This window comes from Hemiscyllium ocellatum, unplaced genomic scaffold, assembly GCF_020745735.1.
Source record: "Hemiscyllium ocellatum isolate sHemOce1 unplaced genomic scaffold, sHemOce1.pat.X.cur. scaffold_633_pat_ctg1, whole genome shotgun sequence".
In the NCBI taxonomy this organism is placed as follows: domain Eukaryota; kingdom Metazoa; phylum Chordata; class Chondrichthyes; order Orectolobiformes; family Hemiscylliidae; genus Hemiscyllium; species Hemiscyllium ocellatum.
The window spans coordinates 18040-42354 of record NW_026869144.1 but is presented as its reverse complement, the minus strand read 5'-3'; the positions used below and the strand labels follow the sequence as shown (position 1 = coordinate 42354).

The window sequence follows — 24315 nt, the reverse complement described above, 5'->3', positions numbered from 1 at the left end:
CGAACCTACACATCCCTGGGCACTACGGGGACAATTTAGCACGGCCAATCCCACCCTAACCTGTACATCCCTGGTCACTACGGGGACAATTTAGCATGGCCAATCCCACCCTAACCTGCACATCCCTGGGCACTACGGGGACAATTTAGCACGGCCAATCCACTCTAACCTGTACATCCCTAGGCACTACGGGGACAATTTAGCACGGCCAATCCCACCCCAACCTGCACATCTCTGGGCACTAGGGGACAATTTAACACGGCCAATCCCACCGTAACCTGCACATCCCTGGGCACTACAGTACAATTTAGCACGGCCAATCCCACCCTAACCTGCTCATCGCTGGGCACTGCGGGACAATTTAGCACGGCCAATCCCACCCTAACCTGCACATCCCTGGGCACCACGGGACAATTTAGCACGGCCAGTCCCACCCTAACCTGCACATCCCTGGGCACTATGGGACAATTTAGCACGGCCAATCCCACCCTAACCTGCACATCCCTGGGCACTACGGGGTCAATTTAGCACGGCCAATCCCACTCTAACCTGCACATCCCTGGGCACTATGGGACAATTTAGCACGGCCAGTCCCACCCTAACCTGCACATCCCTGGGCACTATGGGACAATTTAGCACGGCCAATCCCACCCTAACCTGCACATCCCTGGTTATTATGGTACAATTTAGCACGGCCAATCCCACCCTAACCTGCACATCCCTGGGCACTACGGGGACAATTTAGCACGGCTAATCCCACCCTAACCTGCACATCCCTGGTTACTATGGGACAATTTAGCACGGCCAATCCACAACATTGGACTGTGGGAGGAAACAGGAGCACCCAGAGGAATCCCGCACAGACACGGGGAGGGGGCGAGAACAGACATTTGCCCGAGGGTGGGGTCAAAGCCAGGTCCCTGGCGCTGTGAGGCAGCATTGTCACAGTGTCGCCTTCTTTCTTAGGAGAGGGAAAGGGATTGAGCGAATAGGGCTTGAGGGGGAATGGAGAGAGAGCAGGGAGCAGGAGAGCGAGTCTGATGAACCCATCGAACATGGGTGGGGCAGAGAGCGATGGGTGCTCGTTTGGCCTACTCCAGCTCCTGCGCCATGCATCCCTCAGCAACCCCCTGTACCCAGTCCCACGGGGGTATGCAGGCGATGGGGACCGCAAGCTGATGTGTCTCTATCCGCCCGTAGGTGACCGGGAAGGGAGGACGGGGAGATAGCACGAGGACGATGAGGGGTGTGCTGTGGCCAGTGTTCCTCCTGGGGACACTGTGCATCTGGGCAGACCAGGGGTGTGGCGCTCAGGCCATGGAAGGAGAAGCCAGGAGCCGGGGCACCCGATCCATACCGGAGGCAGTGACAGAGCAGAGGTACTACCTGAGAAGGCTATTTGGCAACTACGGGCAGCACAGCCGGCTCTCTCCCGAGGGCTTACACCGCTTATTCGAGAGCCTGGGCCTAGGCCAGGTCCAGGTGGTGGAGATCGAACACGAGGAGCTGGGTCACGGTCACGTCTCTCACCTCGACGCCCTGGACCTCCAGGAACGCAGGCACGTACACAGCCACACCACGGAGGACCACCTCTCCATGCTGGCCAGAGGGTCCGAGGATCCAACCTGGGCAGGGACAAGCATCCAGGGAGCAAGTGTCACCACAGCTTCCAGGGTCAGGTGGGTCACTGCGTCAACTACCGCAACCACGGCACACTCCTGCAGCTCCTCACTGAGGGAGTGGGGGCTGTGGGAGGGTCAGTGCTGTGGGAGTGGGGGCTGTGGGAGAGTCAGTGCTGTGGGAGGGTCAGTGCTGTGGGAGTGGGGGCTGTGGGAGGGTCAGTGCTGAGGGAGTGGGCGCTGTGGGAGGGTCAGTGCTGAGGGAGTGAGTGCTGAGGGAGGGTCAGTGCTGAGGGAGGGTCAGTGCTGAGGGAGGGGGTGCTGTGGGAGGTTCGGTGCTGACGGAGTGGGCGCTGTGGGAGGGTCAGTGCTGTGGGAGTGGGTGCTGTGGGAGGGTCGGTGCTGAGGGAGCGGGTGCTGTGGGAGGGTCAGTGCTGAGGGAGCAGGTGCTGTGGGAGGGTCAGTGCTGAGGGAGCGGGTGCTGTGGGAGGGTCAGTGCTGAGGGAGCGGGTGCTGTGGGAGGGTCAGTGCTGAGGGAGCGGGTGCTGTGGGAGGGTCAGTGCTGAGGGAGTGGGTGCTGTGGTAGGGTCAGTGCTGAGGGAGTGGGTGCTGTGGGAGGGTCAGCGCTGAGTGGGCGGGTGCTGTGGGAGGGTCAGTGCTGAGTGGGCGGGTGCTGTGGGAGAGTCAGTGCTGAGGGAGTGGGTGCTGTGGGAGGGTCAGTGCTGAGGGAGTGGGTGCTGTGGGAGGGTCAGCGCTGAGTGGGCAGGTGCTGTGGGAGGGTCAGTGCTGTGTGGGCGTGTGCTGTGGGAGGGTCAGTGCTGAGGGAGCGTGTGCTGTGGGAGGGTCAGTGCTGAGTGGGCGTGTGCTGTGGGAGGGTCAGTGCTGAGGGAGTGGGTGCTGTGGGAGGGTCAGTGCTGACGGAGTGGGTGCTGTGGGAGGGTCAGTGCTGAGGGAGCGGGTGCTGTGGGAGGGTCAGTGCTGAGGGAGTGAGTGCTGAGGGAGGGTCAGCGCTGAGTGGGCGGGTGCTGTGGGAGGGTCAGTGCTGAGGGAGCGGGTGCTGTGGGAGGGTCAGTGATGAGGGAGGGTCAGCGCTGAGTGGGCGGGTGCTGAGGGAGTGAGTGCTGAGGGAGGGTCAGTGCTGAGGGAGGGTCAGCGCTGAGTGGGCGGGTGCTGAGGGAGTGAGTGCTGAGGGAGGGTCAGTGCTGTGGGAGGGTCAGTGCTGAGGGAGGGTCAGTGCTGAGGGAGGGTCAGCGCTGAGGGACGGTCAGCGCTGAGGGAGTGAGTGCTGAGGGAGGGTCAGTGCTGAGGGAGGGTCAGCGCTGAGGGAGGGTCAGCGCTGAGGGAGTGAGTGCTGAGGGAGGGTCAGTGCTGTGGGAGGGTCAGCGCTGAGGGAGGGTCAGCGCTGAGGGAGTGAGTGCTGAGGGAGGGTCAGTGCTGAGGGAGGGTCAGTGCTGAGTGGGTGGACACTGTCCGAGTGTCAGCGCTGACCAGGCTGTGATTGCTCCCTCATCCTGTAGATCCTCCAAATGGACGAGCGGTGAGAGTGTCGAGCCCCCTCTGTTCCGAAAGGATTCCCCAGCTGCTGGGGGACGCTTGCAGAGACAGGGAAGCATGTTTGGGCATCGACTGGAGCGGTCACCCAGAGACCATCCCCTCCCTGTGTCCTCTCACGGTCTCACTGACGATGACAGGGCCATGAATCATTCCGATTACAACCATCTCCACGGAAACGTAAGTCTTCGCCAGGAACTTAGCCCGACAACTCTCACTGTCAGTGGTGGTAGGTTCAGTCTAACTGCAGTGTCTCTGATACCCATTTTCCCAGCCGGATTTCCCACACTCTACTGTCGGGAAGCAGACCTATAGAGTCACACAGCACGGAAACGACCCTTCGGTCCGTCATGATGCTGCGCCTTTAACGAGGTTACGTTGTCTTCGGATTGTGTTTCAGAGAGGACTGTAAAGGCAGAGGCTCTGACATGTCTGGGGTTTTCTACTTAAAAAACAGTTCTCCGTCCCTTCCCCTCTCACTACTCCCTCCGTTTGAGGGGACAAAGTTTCCTTCCGGTCTCCCCTATCCATGACCCTCACGGTTTTCTACATCTCAGTCACATCCCATTCTCTCGGTCTCCTCTGCTCCAACAGTCTGTCCAATCTCGCTCCGCCACTGAAACCCTCCAGCCCCCTGCCCCAGGGGGTTGGGGTCATGTCCTGGTAAATCTCCCTGTTGTCCCTCCCCCCACCTCCTCCTGCACAAAGGGCTGTCGCACACCACCCCCACCACACCCCTCCTCCCCCCCCCCCCCACACACACACACACACACACACACACACATCCCTGTAGTGGATTACAGAACTCTAAGTGTGTACGTTAGCTCGATGAGCTGGAAGGTTTGTTTTCAGACGTTTCGTCACCACGCTGGGTGACATAGTCAGTGAGAGTGGCTGGTGAAGTGTTGTTGGTATGTCCTTCCTCTCGATTTGTAGCTCTTGGTTTTTGAAGGTGGGTGATGTCAATTCCAGTTCTTTTTTGTTTCAAGGGAAGGTAGATAGGATCTGAGTCGATGTGTTTACTGATGGAGTTCTGGTTAGAATGCCAGCCCTTGAGGAATTCTCATGCGGTGTGGGAGGGTCAGTGCTGAGGGAGTGGGGGCTGTGGGAGAGTCAGTGCTGTGGGAGGGTCAGTGCTGTCCGAGGATGTGTGTGTTATCCCAGTCAAAGTAATGCCCTTCTTTGTCTGTATGTACAGAAACAAGTGATAGTGGGTTGTGTCTTGGCGGCTAGTTGGTGTTCATGTATCCTGTGGCAAGGTTCCTGCTAATTACTCCGATGTAGTGTTTTTTACAGTTCTTGTAATGGTAACTTGTAAATGACATTAGTTTTGCTGGTAATATCTAACGGATCCCTTTGGTCCATTAGTCGCTGTTTAAGTGCGTTGGTAGGTTTGTGGGCTACCATGATGCCAAGGGGTCTGAGTAATCTGGAAGTCATTCCTGTTGTGTCTTTGATGTATGTAATGTGGCTATAGTTTTTGGTTGAGTTGTGTCTGCTTCTTTGGGTATATTTCTGGGGAATTGGTGGATAGTGTTTATTGGTGGGACACACCACCAGCGCTTCACCAGAGACTCACTGATGGTGTTACTTAGTCATGGTGACTAAACTTCCGAAAACGCATCAGTCAGGGGTAAACATAGGGTAGGGGAATGGGTCTGGGTGGGTTACAAGTGTGAACTTGTTGGGCCGAAGGGCCTGTTTCCATACTGTAGGGAACCTAATCTAAAAACACACCTTCCAGCTCAGCAAACAGACTTGCATACTTACCATCAACCCGAGCTACAAATCTTCGCAAAAACCGCTAATTACAGAACTCTGTCTGACTGAAGGCCGGGATTTGGAGATGCCGGTATTGGACTGGGGTGTACAAAGGTAAAAATCAACTTTAACTCAAACAGGTTTAATTGGAAGCACTAGCTTTCAGAGCGACGCTCCTTCATCAGGTGGCTGTGGAGCACACAATTATAAGACACTCACACACATACACACACACACACACACACACAGTCACAGATCCTTTTGCACACTCACACACACATATACATTCTCTCTCACAGTCACAACCCCCCATCCCAGACACACACACACATACACACAGTCACAGATCCCTTTGCACACACACACACATATACATTCTCTCTCACAGACAGTCACAACCCCCATCCCAGACACACACACACACACACACGCACACACACATATATACATATTTGATTGTGGGGTGAATTTGTACTTGCAGAGTTACATTGTACTTTAGTCAAGAACTGCATGAATTTATGTAAGACTCTGTTAACTCGTTTTTTTCGATTAGAATCAATCTGAACACTATAGCACACGGTGGGGGGGGGGGGGGGGGGGGGGGGGGCTAACACCTTCAACACATTATCTGGGCTGACACCAATTGTTACAGTTAATCTGAGAATCTAAAAAGGTTTTGTGATTTACACATGAAAGAAGTGAAACTACCATGGTCATTGTAACAGATCAGAAACTTAACAAACAATCAAGGTATTTTTCAATGTATAATTTCAGTTACATCACACTGTAAACTTGTTTTGCTATAAATTCTTTTTCTTATAATTGAGTCCTCCGCTACCACCTGATGAAGGAGCGTCGCTCCGAAAGTTAGTGTTTCCAATTAAACCTGTTGGACTATAACCTGGTGTGGTGGGATTTTTAACTCTGACTGAAGGGTGTGGGCTTTCAGAATGGGGGTGGGGTGGGGAATCCCAGTCTGAAGGAGACAGGATGGGACTGAAATGGGGGGAGATGTCTCCACCCAGAGAGGGGTGGGGTGGGCCTGTCGGACACTCTGTCCCGGACAACGCTCAGGGCTGAAAACTTGAATGCTTTCGAGAAGGCATTGTACATCGTTCTGAGGAGGAGCAAAAGATGGAGGGGGCGAGGGAGAAAGCATGGGACTGAGTTGGACCATCAGCTGGGAGAAGAAAGTGAGGTCTGCAGATGCTGGAGATCAGAGCTGAAAATGTGTTGCTGGAAAAGCGCAGCAGGTCAGGCAGCATCCAAGGAACAGGAGATTCGACGTTTCGGGCCAGAGCCCTTCATCAGGAATGAGGAGAGGGTGCCAGGCAGGCTAAGATGAAAGGTAGGGAGGAGGGACTTGGGGGAGGGGCGATGGAGATGTGATAGGTGGAAGGAGGTCAAGGTGAGGGTGATAGGCTGGAGTGGGGTGGGGGCGGAGAGGTCAGGAAGAAGATTGCAGGTCAGGAGGGCGGCGCTGAGTTCAAGGGATTCGACTGAGACAAGGTGGGGGGAGGGGAAATGAGGTAACTGGAGAAATCTGAGTTTATCCCTTGTGGCTGGAGGGTTCCCAGGCGGAAGATGAGGCGCTCTTCTTCCAACCGTCGTGTTGTTATGTTCTGGCGATGGAGGAGTCCAAGGACCTGCATGTCCTCGGTGGAGTGGGAGGGGGAGTTAAAGTGTTGGGACCCCATTGAATGGGAGGAGGGTCGCAGATTCAAGGGGGGGAAGTGGTTCTTCTTGTTCCTGTTTTCGATGTTTCTGTACAGTCGCCAGGTAAGAGGCCAGGCTGGAGGACAGGTTGAACTGAGCGAGGTGTTTAGGGCAGTGGGGAGGGCTGTGATTCTCTGTCTTCAGGGTAGACAGCATGCAGTGTAGAGCTGACAGTGACTGCAGTCTGTTTTTGTGCGCACAGTGTCTAAACGCAACTCAGCTCCTGGTCAACTTCGGGATGAGCAGCACACAGGGGATCACACCAAAGCAGTTTACCTACATCTGCCCGGCCCTGCTCTACCAGATAGACAGCAGAGTGTGTATCCAGCACCACGATTCACTGCAGATCCCACCTCAAGGGGCTACCCAACCGTCAGGTGAGTCTCAATCCCAGCGGGATGAGGAGGGGGACATGGGTCAGGGTCAGGATCACGGTTGGCGGGTTAGGGTTAGGGGTTAGGGTCAGGGATCAGGGTCAGGGTCAAGGGTTAGGGTCAGGGGTTAAGGTTAGGAGTTAGGATTAGGTTCAGGGATCAGGGTAAGGGTTAGACTCAGGGATCAGGGTAAGGGTTAGGGTCAGGGACAGAGTCAGGGACATGTCTGACTGCACATGGTCTACCCCAATGTGGCAGAGTATAGAATACCCCTCCCTTATCTCCCTGTTGCGGGGGTTATAGAATACTGTGATATCAGTATAGCAAGTAGTTAAGGCCCTAGTATTGAAATTTAGTGTGTGTGTGCATGTGGATGATTGTGTGCTATATAGATGAGTGTGTGTGCGTGTTTGTGTGAAAGAGTGAGAGTATGAGTGTGTAAGAGAGAGTGAGCGTGTGAGTGTGTCTGAGAGTGTGTGTGTGAGCATGAGTCTGAGTGTGTGTGTGTAAGAGAGAGTGTGTGAGAGAACGTGTGCGTATGAGTGAGAGAATGTGTGTGTGTGCGTGCTTGAGTGTGTGTGTGTGTGTGAGCATGTGCATGAGTGAGAGAACATGTGTGTGCGTGAGAGTGTATGTGTGTGTGCACGAGTGCGTGTGTGTGTGTGTGTATGAGTGAGAAAGTGAGTGTGTGTGCATGAGTGTGAGTGAATGTGTGTGAATGTGTATGAGTGAGAGTGTGCGTGAGTGTGAATGAGTGTGTGTGTGTGTGTGTGTATGAGTGTGAGAGTGTGTATAAGTGAGGGTGTGCATGAGTGTGAGTGAATGTGTGTGTGTATGAGTGAGAGTGAGTGTGAGTGAATGTGTGTGTGTGTATGTGTGAGTGTGTGTGTGTGAGAGTGTGTGTGTGTGTGTGTGTGAGAGTGTGAGAGAGTGTGTGCGTGTGTGTGTATGTGTGAGAGTGTGTGTATGAGTGAGAGTGTGAGTGAGTGTGTGTATGTGTATGAGTGTGTGTGTGTGTAATGAGTGTGTGTGTGTGTGTGTGTATGAGTGTGTGTGTGTGTATGTGTATGAGTGAGTGTGTGTGTGTAATGAGTGTGTGTGTGTGTGTATATGGGTGAGTGTATATATGGGGGTGTGTGTGTGTGTGTGTGTGTGTGTGTGTGTGTGTATATGGGTGTGTGTGTGTGTGTGTGTGTGTGTGTGTGTGTGTGTGTGTGTGTGTGTGTGTGTGTGCAGTGACCCTGTGCAGGGTAGCTGTAACCTGAGTGATGGGATCCTGTGTGAGCCCCTCAGGGATCCTGTCCCGGACGCTGTGTGAGACTGTCCCAGTCCGTGGAGAGAGGGGAGAGATTCTCCTCCTCCCCGTACCCTCTCTGAGCTGCTGTTTCTCTCCCCTCGCAGTTTGGATCTGTGGATTTGTTGCCGTTACCCTGATCAGCCTGACGTCCCTGTTGGCTGTGGCCGTTATTCCGTTGTTCAGTCACTCCTTTTCCAAGGTCCTGCTCAGGTTCCTGGTCACTCTGGCAATTGGAACGCTGTCTGCTGACGCTCTGCTGCACCTCATCCCTCATGTAAGTACAAACCCACCGCCCACCCCACCGACCTCGGGCACGTTATACAGGGAACGGCAAGAGGCCATTCAGCCCCTCTCCTCCATCTCCAGCCTGTCACACAGGGGAACAGCAAGAGGCCATTCAGCCCCTCTCCTCCAGCCTGTCACACAGGAACAGCCCTGCCTCCCTGTGGAGAGCAGAGTTGAAACACATGCTTTGATTAGATTAGATTACCTGCAGTGTGAAAACAGGCCCTTCGGCCCAACAAGTCCACACTGACCCGCCGAAGCGCAACCCACCCATACCCCTACATTTACCCCTTAACTTAACACTACGGGCAATTTAGCATGGCCAATTCACCTGACCTGCACATCTTTGGACTGTGGGAGGAAACCGGAGCACCCGGAGGAAACCCACGCTCCGGGGAGAATGTGCAAACTCCACACAGTCAGTCGCCTGAGGCGGGAATTGAACCCGGGTCTCAGGCGCTGAGAGGCAGCAGTGCTAACCACTGTGCCGCCCGTGCTGTCAGGGGATGGGATGAGGGAGGGGGTGGGGTTCTGCCTTTCTCTGAACCGCCACCCTTGGGAGGATTCGTGGGGGGTGAGGGGTGGGGTGGTATTTCGGTAAGATCCGAGGAGCCAGACAGCGGGGACAATAACCACCTCCCCCACCCTCTGTGTTCCAGAGCAGTCAGCTACAGCGGCCAGAGGACCACGTGGAGACAGGGAAAGACCCCGTGTGGAAGGGACTGTCCGTGCTGGGGGGCATCTACCTCCTGTTCCTCATCGAGACCCTCCTGGGCCTGGTCAGGAGCTGCAGAGGGGGCAAGGTGAGCGCGTCTCGTGTCCGGGTGGTAGGGTGGGGCAGGGGACTGAGGGTAAGGGATACCGGACCCCAGACCTGAACTCTGATTTCTCTTCACTGAACCAGACCTGCCGAGCTTTCCCTGCGTTTTTGTCAGCAGGAACGAGTTGGGCCGAAGGGTCTGTCTCTGTGCTGCACCACTCTATAACTCGACGATGCACCTTCCATTCTCTGGTCCTGAAAGGAGGGTGTCCCCGTCTCACATTCTCCCCTCACACAGGTTCCCTGTGACTGTCCCTTTGCTCTGGCATTCTTGTAAGGGGTCCTGATGAGCACCAAGAGCTCTGGTCGGGTCGAACCAGGCAGATTATTCCGGAAGGGTCCCTGTTGAGTGTTCTAGCCTCCCCCTGAGGTGTAGGCAGTGTGGCACCAGGCGACGGTGCCTCTGTAAGGATTGACAGGGAGGATCGGGGAGCAATTTCACAGGAGGCTCAGTGTGACTGCGCACCGAGAGTGGGTCTCTCAGCTGGCCTCCCTTCACCCCCTCGCCGGGGTTCCCGACGTTTCGGTACCTGTTCTTCACCAACACCAACCCTTTCTGTTCCCAGGTAGTGGGCAGGAGGTGTACCCGTAACAAGGAAGGTCCAACGCCGGCGAACATGGGTGGTGGGGCTGAACTGCAGCACCTGAGACCAGATGGAGGTGAGGAGAGGGGAGGGAGGGGAGGGGAGAAAGAGAGGGCAGTAAGGGAGGGGAAGGGAGGAAGAGGAGGGGAGGGGAGGGAGGAAGAGGAGGGGAGAAAGAGAGGGGAGTAGGGGAGGGGAAGGGAGGAAGAGGAGGGGAGAAAGAGAGGGGAGTAAGGGAGGGGAGGGGAGGAAGGGGAGGGGAGGGGAGGGAGGAAGAGGAGGGGAGAAAGAGAGGGGAGTAGGGGAGGGAAGGAGGGGAGGGGAGGGAGGGGAGGAAGCGGAGAGGGGAGGGGAGAGAAGAGGGAGGGAGGGGAGAGGAGAGAAGGGAGGAAGGGGAGGGGAGGAAGGGGAGGGGAGGGACTGGAGAGGAGTGAAGGGAGGGGAGGGAGGGAGGGGAGGAAAGGGAGGGGAGGGGAGGAAGGTGGTGAGGGGAGGGAAGGGGAGGAAGGGCAGTGGAGAAAGGGAGGGGAGGGGAGGGAAGGGGAGGAAGGGGAGGGGAGGGACTGGAGAGGAGTGAAGGGAGGGGAGGGAGGGAGGGGAGGAAAGGGAGGGGAGGGGAGGGAGGAAGGGGAGGGGAGGAAGGTGGTGAGGGGAGGGAAGGGGAGGAAGGGGAGGAAGGACGGGTGGAAGTGAGGGGAGTGGAGGTGAGGGGAGGGGAGGAAGGACGGGTGGAAGTGAGGGGAGTGGAGGTGAGGGGAGGGGAGGAAGGGGAGACAGGAAGGTGGAGGAAGGGGAGGGGAGGAAGAAAGGGAGGAAGGAAGGGGGAAAGGGGAGGGAGGGGAGGGGAAAGGAGGGGAGGGAGGATGGGGAGGGTAAGAAAGGGAGGTGAAGGGAGGGGAGGGGAGAGGAGGAGGGAGGTGATGGGAGGGGAGGGCGAAGGTGGGGCAGGCGAGGGGAGTGGAATAGATGAGAGGGGAGGAAAAGGGGAAGGGGAGGGAAGGGAGGGAAGGGAGGGGGGGGTAGGTAGGGAGGAAGGGGAGGGAAGGGGGGGGGGGGGTAGGTAGGGAGGAAGGGGAGGGAAGGGAGGGGGGGGTAGGTAGGGAGGAAGGGGAGGGAAGGGAGGGAAGGGGTAGGTAGGGAGGAAGGGGAGGGAAGGGAGGGGGGGTAGGTAGGGAGGAAGGGGAGGGAAGGGAGGGGGGGGGTAGGTAGGGAGGAAGGGGAGGGAAGGGAGGGGGGGAAGAAGGGGTGGGAAAGGAAAGGAAAGGGATGGGAAGGGGGAAGGGAGGGAAAGGAGGGAAGGGGAGACGAGTAGAAGGGATGGGAAGGGAGGGGGAGGGGATGTGGGGGGTAGTGGAGGGGAGGGAAGGGAAGGGGATGAGGGGAAGGGGAGCAGATGGCAGAGGGAGAAAGGGAAGGGAGTAGAGGGTCCAATAGGCATTCAGTGCTGTCATGGCCGCTGGGCTGAAGGTGGTCAGGGTTTGGCCGGGCCTGGTGTGAGTGTGTAGATTAATTAAGGAGGGAGTTCTGGTGTTCTTCATCAATGATATGGCCTCCCCAAACTCTAAGAGTCTTTCTCACTGCTCCAACTGTAGCTCCAGCTGATCACCCCCACCCTGGCGATGAATTGGAGGTCACACTCAGCACCTACATGACTCCTGAAGCCCAGGGGTTGAACATTGGGGACACAGCTCCTGGTCATGCCCACACTCAGACAGCCACTGGTAAGGCTGCCCGTGATCAGAGAGATCAGCACCACCATCACTGCAGGGAGCGAGAGACCGGGAGGTATGGCCATGGACATTCACATGGGGCCCGGGACATGAGGAAAGCTGGGATAGCGACAATCGCCTGGATGGTCATTGTTGGTGACGGTGCCCACAACTTCACAGACGGCTTGGCAATCGGTAAGGCGGTTGGTATCGAAGGGTTGTCACAGCCTGGCGTTATCTCAGCCGGAGATTATCGCAGCCGGGGATTTACAACTGGGGTTATCACAGCCTGGGGATTATCACAGCCAGGGGATTATCACAGCCTGGGGATGATCACAGCCTGGGGATTATCACAGCCAGGGGATTATCACAGCCAGGGGATGATCACAGCCAGGGGATGATCACAGCCAGGGGATGATCACAGCCTGGGGATGATCACAGCCTGGGGATGATCACAGCCTGGGTATGATCACAGCCTGGGGATTATCACAGCCAGGGGATTATCACAGCCAGGGGATGATCACAGCCTGGGGATGATCACAGCCTGGGGATTATCACAGCCTGGGTATGATCACAGCCTGGGGATTATCACATGCTGGGGATTATCACAGCCTGGGTATGATCACAGCCTGGGTATGATCACAGCCAGGGGATTATCACAGCCTGGGTATGATCACAGCCTGGGTATGATCACAGCCTGGGTATGATCACAGCCTGGGGATTATCACAGCCTGGGGATTATCATGGCCGAAGATTATCACGGCTGAAGATTATCACATGCTGGGGATTATCACAGCCTGGGTATGATCACAGCCTGGGTATGATCACAGCCTGGGGATTATCACGGCCGAAGATTATCACGGCCGAAGATTATCACAGCCAGGGGATTATCACATGCTGGGGATTATCACAGCCTGGGTATGATCACAGCCTGGGTATGATCACAGCCTGGGTATGATCACAGCCTGGGGATTATCACAGCCTGGGTATGATCACAGCCTGGGGATTATCACAGCCAGGGGATTATCACAGCCTGGGGATTATCACAGCCAGGGGATTATCACAGCCTGGGGATTATCACAGCCTGGGGATTATCACAGCCTAAGGTTATCACAGCCTGGGGATTATCACAGCCTAAGGTTATCACAGCCTGGGGATTATCGCAGCCTAAGGTTATCACAGCCGGGATTATCACAGCCTGAGGATTATCACAACCTGAGGTTATCACAGTCCGGGATTATCACAGCCTGGGGATGACCACAGACAGAGATTATCACAGCCTGGGGATTATCACAGTCTGGGAATTATCACAGTCTGGGGATTATCACAGCCTAAGGTTATCACAGCCAGGGGTTATCATAGCCTGGGGATTATCACAGCCAGGGGATTATCACAGCCAGGGGATTATCACAGTCTGGGATTATCACAGCCTGGGGATTATCACAGCCTGGGGATTATCACAGTCTGGGGATTATCACAGCCTAAGGTTATCACAGCCAGGGGATTATCACAGCCGGGGATTATCACAGCCGAAGATTATCACAGCCGAAGATTATCACAGCCTGGGGATTATCACAGCCTGGGGATTATCACAGCCGGGGATTATCACTGCCTAAGGTTATCACAGCCAGGGGTTATCACAGGCTGGGGATTATCACAGCCTGGGGATTATCACTGCCTAAGGTTATCACAGCCTGGGGATTATCACAGCCTGGGGATTATCACAGCCTAAGGTTATCACAGCCTAAGGTTATCACAGCCTAAGGTTATCACAGCCGGGGATTATCACAGCCGGGGATTATCACAGCCGGGGATTATCACAGCCGGGGATTATCACAGCCTGAGGATTATCACAACCTGAGGTTATCACAGTCCAGGATTATCACAGCCTGGGGACGACCACAGACAGAGATTATCACAGCCTGGGGATTATCACAGTCTGGGATTATCACAGTCTGGGGATGACCACAGCCAAGGGATTATCACAGCCAGGGGATTGTCACAGCCAGGGGATTGTCACAGCCTGGGGATTGTCACAGCCTAAGGTTATCACAGCCTGGGGATTATCACAGCCTGGGGATTATCACAGCCTGGGGATTATCACAGCCTAAGGTTATCACAGCCGGGGATTATCACAGCCTGAGGATTATCACAACCTGAGGTTATCACAGTCCAGGATTATCACAGCCTGGGGATGACCACAGACAGAGATTATCACAGCCTGGGGATTATCACAGTCTGGGATTATCACAGTCTGGGATTATCACAGCCTGGGGATGACCACAGCCAAGGGATTATCACAGCCAGGGGATTGTCACAGCCTGGGGATTGTCACAGCCTGGGATTGTCACAGCCTGGGGATTGTCACATCTGGTGTTATCACAGCCTGGGATAATTACAACCTGGGATAACCACAGCCTGGCGATTATCGCAGCCTGAGATTATCACAGCCTGGGTATTATCACAGCCAGAGATTATCACAGCCAGAGAATTATAACAGCCAGAGATTATCACAGCCTGGGGATTATCACATCAAGGATTGTCACAGCCGGGGATTGTCACAGCCTGGGGATTATCACATCTGGTGTTATCACAGCCTGGGATAATTACAACCTGGGATAACCACAGCCTGGCGATTATCGCAGCCTGAGATTATCACAGCCGGGGTATTATCACAGCCTGGGTATTATCACAGCCTGGGTATTATCACAGCCAGGGATTATCACAGCCTGGGGATTATCACATCAAGGATTGTCACAGCCTGGGGATTGTCACAGCCTGGAGATTATCACAGCCTGGGGATTGTCACAGCCGGGGATTGTCACAGCCTGGGGATTGTCACCACCTGGGGATTGTCACCGACGGGGGATTGTCACCACCTGGGGATTGTCACAGACGGGGGATTGTCACAGACGGGGGATTGTCACAACCTGGGCATTATCACAGCCTAGTGATTATCACAGCCTGGGATTATCACAGCCTGGGATTATCACAGCCTGGGATTATCACAGCCTGGGATTATCACAGTCTGGGGATGACCACAACCAGAGATTATCACAACCTGGAATTATCACAGAGGGGGAATTATCACAGTCTGGGATTGTCACAGCCTGGGGTTATCACAGCCGGGGATTATCACAGTCTGGGGATAACCACAACCAGAGATTATCACAACCTGGGATTATCACAGTCTGGGGATAACCACAACCTGGGATTATCACAGACGGGGGATTATCTCAGACGGGGGATTGTCTCAGACGGGATTATCACAGCCTGGGGATGACCACAGCCTGGGATTATCACAGCCTGGGAATTATCACAGCCTGGGAATTATCACAGTTGGGGATTATCACAGCCGGGGATTATCACAGCCTGGGGGTTATCACAGCCTGGGGTTATCACAGCCAGGGGTTATCACAGCCTGGGATTATCACAGCCTGGGAATTATCACATCTGGGGATGACCACAGCCTGGGAATTATCACAGCTGGGGATTATCACAGCCAGGGGTTATCACAGCCTGGGATTATCACAGCCAGGGGTTATCACAGCCTGGGATTATCACAGCCTGGGGATTATCACAGCCTGGGGATTATCACAGCCAGGGGATTATCACAGCTGGGGATTATCACAGCCGGGGATTATCACAGCCTGGGGGTTATCACAGCCTGGGAATTATCACAGCCTGGGATTATCACAGCCAGGGGTTATCACAGCCAGGGGTTATCACAGCCTGGGATTATCACAGCCTGGGGATTATCACAGCCTGGGGATTATCACAGCCTGGGGATTATCACAACCTGGGATTATCACAGCCAGGGATTATCACAGCCTGGGATTATCACAGCCAGGGGTTATCACAGCCTGGGGTTATCACAGCCTGGGGATTATCACAGCCTGGGGATTATCACAGCCTGGGATTATCACAGCCTGGGATTATCACAGCCAGGGGTTATCACAACCTGGGGATTATCACAGCCTGGGATTATCACAGCCTGGGATTATCACAGCCTGGGGATTATCACAGCCTGGGATTATCACAGCCTGGGGATTATCACAGCCTGGGGATTATCTCAGCCCGGGATTATCACCAGACTAACTGCAGCCAGTAGTGACTGTTTTTCTCATCCCATTCTGTCCTGTAGGTGCTGCATTTTCCACGGGGATTTCGGGAGGTTTGAGTACCACTATTGCTGTACTTTGTCATGAACTTCCACATGAACTCGGTTAGTATGACCATCCACTGTTAGCCCTCATCGAGGACAGTTCTCACTGTGTGACTTCCAGTATCTCTGTTTCCTCATTCTTCTCTCTGTCCATCCCCTGGAGGGTCCATCCTTATTTCCCCAGAGGCTGGTTAAGTATCAACTCCATTGCTGAGGGATCACACCTAGGCCAGAGCAGGTATGGTCAGCAGATGTCCAGCCTTAAATGACCCTGGGTCTCCGTGCTTGGGTATACGGTCCCGGTTCCTCCTGGGGTGAGGGTCACCTTGTGTAGTGTCCCGGTTCCTCCTGGGGGTGAGGGTCTCCGTGTTTGGGTGTAGGGTCCCGGTTCCCCCTGGGGTGGGGTGAGGGTCTCAGGTTCCCCCTGGGTGGGTGAGGGTCTCCGTGTTTGGGTAAGGGTCCCAGTTCCCCCTGGGGTGGGGTGAGGGTCTCAGGTTCCCCCTGGGTGGGGTGTAGGGTCCCAGTTCCCCCTGGGTGGGGTGTAGCGTCCCGGTTCCCCTGGGGTAGGGTGTAGGGTCCCGGTTCCCCCTGGGGTAGGGTGTAGGGTCCCGGTTCCCCCTGGGGTGGGGTGTAGGGTCCCGGTTCCCCTGGGGTGGGGTGTTGGGTCCCGGTTCCCCTGGGGTAGGGTGAGGGTCTCAGGTTCCCCCTGGGTGGGGTGTAGGGTCCCAGTTCCCCCTGGGGTGGTGTGTAGGGTCTCTGGTCCCTCTGGGATGGGGTGTAGGGTCCCGGTTCCCCCTGGGGTGGGGTGTAGGGTCCCGGTTACCCTGGGGTAGGGTGTAGGGTCCCGGTTCCCCCTGGGGGTGGGGTGTAGGGTCCGGGTTCCCCTGGGGTAGGGTGTAGGGTCCCGGTTCCCCCTGGGGTAGGGTGTAGGGTCCCGGTTCCCCCTGGGGTGGGGTGTAGGGTCCGGGTTCCCCTGGGGTAGGGTGTAGGGTCCCGGTTCCCCCTGGGGGTGGGGTGTAGGGTCCCGGGTCCCCCTGGAGTGGGGTGAGGGTCTCGGGTCCCCCTGGGGTGGGGTGAGGGTGTCGGGTCCCCCTGGGGTGGGGTGTAGGGTCCCGGTTCCCCCTGGGGTGGGGTGAGGGTGAGGGTCCCCTGGGTGGGTGACAGTCTCTGTGTTTCTGTCCCAGGTGATTTTGCGATGTTGTTACAAGCTGGACTCCATGTCAGAAAGGCTGTCTTGTTTAACCTTGTGTCTGCGGTTATCAGTTACCTCGGCCTGGCCGTCGGCATTGCTATTGGCCAGCACACTGCCTACATTACACCCTGGATATTTACCAGCACGGCTGGCATCTTCCTGTATGTTTCCCTGGTTGACATGGTGAGTACGTCTCCTTAACCCTTCTCCAGGCACCGGAGTCACTGTAGGGATGGGTACAACCTTCACTTCAGATTCACGGTGTTCGAGAGAGAGAGAGAGAGAGAGAGAGAGAGACAGATGCAGAGACAGAGAGACAGAACAAGAGAGAGACAGATGCAGAGAGACAGAGAGAGACAGACACACAGAGAGAATCAGACAGACAAACAGTGAGAGAGAGAGAGGAGGACAGATGGGCAGAGACAGAGAGAGAGAGACTAAGAGAAACACAGATAGAGAGAAACAGACACAGGCAGAGAGAGAGAAAGAGAAAGAGAGAGAGAGAGACAGAAAGAGGGATAGAGACAGACATACAGACAGAAAGAGAGGAAGAGCGAGAGATGACTGTAAGGACATTGGTTAGGCCACTTTTGGAATGCTGCATGCAATTCTGCTCTCCCTGCTATTGGAAGGATGTTGTGAAACTTGAAAGGGTTCAGAAAAGATTTACAAGGATGTTGCCAGGGTTGGAGGATTTGAGCTCTAGGGGGAGGCTGGACAGGCTGGGGCTGTTTTCCCTGGACCGTCAGAGGCTGGGGGGTGTTTATAAAACCATGAGGGGCATGGATAGGGTAAATAGAACAAGTCTTTTCCCTGGAGTGGGGGAGTCCAGAGCTAGAGGGCATAGGTTTAGGGTGAGAGGGGAAAAGAGACCTACGGGGCAACTTCACGCAGAGGGTGGTACGTGTATGGAATGAGGCTGGTACAATTTTCCAACATTTAAAAGGCATTTGGATGGGTATATGAATAGGAGGGTGAAGGAGGGTTGAGAGAGAAATGGGCCAAGTGCTGGCAAATGGAGACAAAAGATGGAGAAATATAGACCAGTGAGTTTAACCTCTGAAATGGGGAAGATGTTTGGGCCTATTGTTAGGGAAGAAATAGCAGGGCATTTCGATTGAAATTGTCCCATTGTACAGACGCAGCATGGGCTCATGAATGGCAGCTTATGCTTCACACACCTTTTGGAATTCTATGAAGCAAGGTGGATAATGGGGACCCAGTGGATGTAATGCACCTAGATTTCCAAAAGGCCTTTGACAAAGTGCCGCAAATGAGGCTGCTGCATAAGATAACGATGCATGGTGCTAGGGGTAAACTACTAGTGTGGATAGAGGGTTGGTTGACTGACAGGAAGCAAAGAGTGTGGATTAATTGTGCTATTCTGGCTGGCAAGCAGTGACTACTAGTGTGCCTCAAGGATCGGTGTTGTATTTACAATTTATATAGATGATTTGGAATGGGGGACCATGTGTATGGTGTCAAAATTTGCCAATGACACTAAGATGAGTGGCAGAGCAAAGTGTGCAGCGGACTGAGTAACTTTACAGGGTAACATAGATACACTGAATGAGTGGGCAAAGGTCTGGCAGATGGAAGACAATGTTAGTAAATGTGAAGTTGTGCATTTTGGTAGGAATAACAGCAAAATAGATTATTACTTGGATGGTAAGAAATTGCAGCATGCTGCTGTGCAGAGGGACCTGGGTGACCTTGTGCATGGATCACAGAAGGTTGGCTTGCAGGTGCAACAGGTAATTAGGAAGGCAAATGGAATTTTGTCCTTCATTGCTAAAGGGATTGAGTTTAAAAGCAGACAGGTTATGTTGCAGCTGTACAAGGTGCTGGTGAGGCCACTCCTGGAGTACTCTGTGCAGTTTTGGTCTCCCTACTTGAGAAGGGATGTACTGGCACAGAGGGGGTTCAGAGGAGGTTCACTAGGTAGATTCCAGAGGTGACAGGGGGTTGGATTGGTTTAGGAGGAGAGACCGAGTAGATTGGGATTATATTCATTGGAATTTGCAAGAATGAGACGGGCATCTTATAGAAACATATAAAATTATGAAGAAAATTGATAAAATAGAAATAAGTAGGATGTTCCCACTGGCGGGTGAAACTGGGACAAGAGGGCATGGCCTCAAAATTAAGGGGAGCAGATTTCCGACTGAATTGAGGAGGAACTTCTTCGCCCAGAGGGTTGTGAATCTGTGGAATTCCCTGCCCAGTGAAGTAGTTGACACTCCTTCAGTCACCATTTTTTAAAGCTATGGTAAACCTTTTTTTTTGAACAATGAAGGAATTAAGGGATACAGTGAGAGAGCGGGTGAGTGAACTGAGGCCGTAGAACAGTCTCATTGAGTGACAGAGCAGGCTCGAAGGGCCAGGTAGACTACCCCTGCTCCTGGTCCTCACGTTCTCATTAGGTTGGGATTTCTGGTCAGCATAGGCAAGTTGGACCGAAGGGTCTGTCTCTGCTGTACATCTCTATGACGCTGTGACTGGATGAGACAGAGAGAAAGGCAAACAGGGAAAGACAGAGAGAGAGAGAGAGAGAGAGAGAGAGACACACACATAGAGAGAGAAAGACAGACAGACAGAGAGACAGAGAGAGAGAGACAGAGAGAAAGACAGAGTGAGTGAGTTTAGGGGATGCTGTTGCCCATGTGCAGCAGAGACAGATCCCGTAATGTTTAATCAGGAACCAGGGCGAGGGGGCTGAAGGAGGAGAGGGGCTGGGACGGCAGGAACGAGCTGTGATGATACCTGGGGCAGTGATGGCTGTGGCGGTGACTAGTCTCCTTTCTGCCCACAGCTCCCGGAGATGTTACACACGCAGACGGAGAGGCAGCAGCACGGTGCTCTCGGGATCTTTCTCAGTCAGAACCTCGGCTTTCTGTTCGGCGTTGGGGTCATGCTCTGTATCGCCCTGTTTGAAGACAAAATGCACATAGACATCAGCTTTTAACGGTGAGCAAGCGGACAGGAACGGGACCGAAAATCATCTCAGAACGTCTCTCACCAAGTGAGATCTTCCTCTTCTCAGACACATCCTGACACCTTCCCAGCAACATGGCCGCTCCCAGAATTCCAGGGCTCAGCAGGGCCTGGCATTCCCGAAATCTCGCCAAGTCGGCTGGACACAACGTGGGGAAAGGTAGACCCTTCAGACAGCAAGAAACTTCAATCAAACATCGTCCCGTACACTCTCCACACTAACAGACATTACCAGACATTCCCCAGACTCTGGGAAATCTAACCGTGTTTATCCCTACTCTGCTGGTACTGTCCCTGCCTCTGGAGCAGGCTGTGACAAAGAATCGGGAATCCTGCGCTTTAAGAGAGAGACAGATTTATCCAACAGTGTAACACCCTGATATACCCCACACCCCTCACTGTAACACCCTGATATACCCCACACCCCTCACTGTAACACCCTGATATATCCCACACCCCTCACTGTAACACCCTGATATACCCCACACCCCTCACTGTAACACCCTGATATACCCCACACCCCTCACTGTAACACCCTGACATACCCCACACCCCTCACTGTAACACCCTGATATACCCCACACCCCTCACTGTAACACACTGATATACCCCACACCCCTCACTGTAACACACTGATATATCCCACACCCCTCACTGTAACACCCTGATATTCCCCGCACCCCTCACTGTAACACCCTGATATACCCCACACCCCTCACTGTAACACACTGATATACCGCACACCCCTCACTGTAACACACTGATATATCCCACACCCCTCACTGTAACACACTGATATACCCCACACCCCTCACTGTAACACATAGATATACCCCACACCCCTCACTGTAACACACTGATATATCCCACACCCCTCACTGTAACACCCTGATATACCCCACACCCCTCACTGTAACACCCTGATATATCCCACACCTCTCACTGTAACACACTGATATATCCCACATCCCTCACTGTAACACACTGATATACCCCACATCCCTCACTGTAACACCCTGATATACCCCACAACACTCACTGTAACACCCTAATATACCCCACACCCCTCACTGTAACACACTGATATATCCCACACCTCTCACTGTAACACACTGATACACCCCACACCCCTCACTGTAACACACTGATATACCCCACACCCCTCACTGTAACACCCTAATATACCCCACACCCCTCACTGTAACACCCTGATATATCCCACACCTCTCACTGTAACACCCTGATATACCCCACACCCCTCACTGTAACACCCTGATATATCCCACACCCCTCACTGTAACACCCTGATATACCCCACACCCCTCACTGTAACACCCTGAAATATCCCACACCTCTCACTGTAATACCCTGATATACCCCACTCCCCTCACTGTAACACACTGATATACCCCACACCCCTCACTGTAACACACAGATATACCCCACACCCCTCACTGTAACACACTGATATACCCCACACCTCTCACTGTAACACACTGATACACCCCACACCCCTCACTGTAACACACTGATATACCCCACACCTCTCACTGTAACACTCTCTGATATACCCCACACCCCTCACTGTAACACCCTGATATATCCCACACCTCTCACTGTAACACACTGATATACCCCACACCCCTCACTATAACACACTGATATACCCCACACCCCTCACTGTAACACACTGATATACCCCACACCCCTCACTATAACACACTGATATATCCCACACCCCTCACTGTAACATACCGACATACCCCACACCCCTCACTGTAACACACTGATATACCCCACACCCCTCACTGTAACACATTGATATACTCCACACACCTCACTGTAACACCGATATACCCCACACCCCTCACTGTAACACACTGCTATATCCCACACCGCTCACTGTAACACTGATATAATGCACCCCCCTTACTTACCACTCTGATATACCCCACCACGTCCTGGAATCAAAGCATTTTCCTGTAAAGTGGGTGGCCATTTGATCCGTCATGTCTGTACTGGCTCCTGAAAGGATATCTTTCTGAATCCTGTTGAAATTGTTCATCGTTTTCAACTCCTCAGTGAGGGTCCCGCCTTACCCCTGTCTGTTCTGATGTGCATGAGTCCAACCTCTGTAACCTTATGTTGTAGCTGAAATCCCTCAGCGCCGATATTGTTTTCATAAACCCCACTTTGTGCTCTCTCCAACCCTCCTTCAAGAAGGTGGCCAGAACTGAACCCAATATTCCGAAGTGTCCCAAACGCAAACAAGGAATCATACATTCTTTCTCTGATTTGTTAATGAGTGGAGCAGGAAACGAGTAAAAGAGACCATTGTGTACTCACTCTAGACCAGTGCCCCCTGCTGGGTTTATATGTCTTGCAATTGGCAGCAATGTCTCATGTTTTGTAATAGAGTCATAGAGATGTACAGCACAGAAACAGGCCCTTCGGTCCAACCCTCCATGCCGACCAGCTATTCCCAACCCAATCTAGTCCCACCTGCCAGCACCCGGCCCATATCCCTCCAAACCCTTCCTATTATATCCCCATCAAATTGCCTCTTGTACCAGCCTCCATCACATCCTCTGGCAGCTCATTCCATACCCATACCACCCTCTGTGTGAAAAAGTTGCCCCTTAGGTCTCTTTTATATCTTTCCCCTCTCACCCTAAACTTATGCCCTCTCATTCTGGACTCCCCCATCCCAGGGAAAAGACCGCGTCTATTTACCCTATCCATGTCCCTCATGATTTTATAAACCTCTATAAGGTCACCCCTCAGCCTCTGACGCTCCAGGGAAAACAGCCCCAGCCTGTTCAGCCTCTCCCTGTAGCTCAAATCCTCTAACCCTGGCAACATCCTTGTAAATCCTTTCTGAACCCTTTCAAGTTTCACAACAACTTTCCAATAGGAAGGATACCAGAACTGGAAGCAATATTCCAACAGTGGCCTAACCAATGTCCTGTACAGCCGCAACATGACCTCCCAACTCCTCTACTCAATACTCTGACCAATAAAGGAGAGCATAACCAAACCCCTCCTTCACTATCCTATCTACCTGTGAATCCACTTTCAAGGAGCTATGAACCTGCACTCCAAGGTCTCTGTGTTCAGCAACATTCCCTAGGACCTTGCCATTAAGTGTATAAGTCCTGCTAAGATTTGCTTTCCCAAAATGCAGCACCTCGCATTTATCTGAATTAAACTCCATCTGCCACTTCTCAGCCCATTGGCCCATCTGGTCAAGATCCTGTTGTAATCTGAGGTAATCCTCTTTGCTGTCCACTATACCTCCAATTCTAGGGTCATCTGCAAACTTACTAAGTGTACCTCCTTTGTTCACATCCAAATCATTTATGACAAAATGTAGAGGATCCAGCACCGATCCTTGTGGCACTCCACTGGTCACAGGCCTCCAGTCTGAAAAACAACCCACCACCACCACCATCTGTCTTCTACCTTTGAGCCAGTTCTGTATCCAAATGGCTAGTTCTCCCTGAATTCCATGGGATCTAACCTTGTTAACCAGTCTACCATGGGGAACCTTGTCAAACGCCTTATAGATCACATCTACGCTCTGCCCTCATCAATCCTATTTATTACTTCTTCAGAAAACTTGATCAAGTTTGTGAGACATGATTTCCCACGCACAAAGCCATGTTGACTATCCCGAATCAGTCCTTGTCTTTCCAAATACATGTACATCCTGTCGCTCAGGATTCCCTCCAACAACTTGCCCACCACTGAGGTCAGGCTCACCGGTCTATAGTTCCCTGGCTTGTCCTTACCACCCTTCTTAAACAGTGGCACCACGTTTGCCAACCTCCAGTCTTCCGGCACCTCACCTGTGACTATCGATGATACAAATATCTCAGCAAGGGGCCCAGCAATCACTTCTCTAGCTTCCCACAGAGTTCTAGGGTACACCTGATCAGGTCCTGGGGATTTATCCACCTTCCCCCATTTCAAGACATCCAGCACTTCCTCCTCTGTAATCTGGACATTTTGCAAGATGTCACCATCTATTTCCCTACATTCTATATCTTCCATATCCTTTTCCACAGTAAATACTGATGCAAAATATTTATTTAGTAGCTCCCCCATTTTCTGCGGCTCCACACAAAGCCCACCTTGCTGATCTCTGAGGGCCCTATTCTCTCCCTAGTTACCCTTTTGTCCTTAATGTATTTATAGAATCTCTTTGGATTCTCCTTAACTCTATTTGCCAAAGCTATCTCATGTCCC

General features: G+C 53.4%; 1 protein-coding gene across 1 annotated transcript; it reads left to right on the top strand.

Annotated features, from left to right (window-relative positions):
- The first annotated feature begins 1239 nt into the window (after positions 1-1239).
- LOC132814031 (zinc transporter ZIP10-like) lies at positions 1240-20142 on the top strand. The gene is made up of 10 exons (XM_060823351.1): positions 1240-1679; positions 3137-3350; positions 6850-7024; positions 8423-8592; positions 9263-9406; positions 9990-10083; positions 11600-11911; positions 15861-15941; positions 17066-17256; positions 19886-20142. Exons 1-10 carry the CDS (start codon positions 1240-1242, stop codon positions 20036-20038), a joined length of 1974 nt encoding a protein of 657 aa, XP_060679334.1. The 3' UTR covers positions 20039-20142.
- Positions 20143-24315: the final 4173 nt, after the last annotated feature.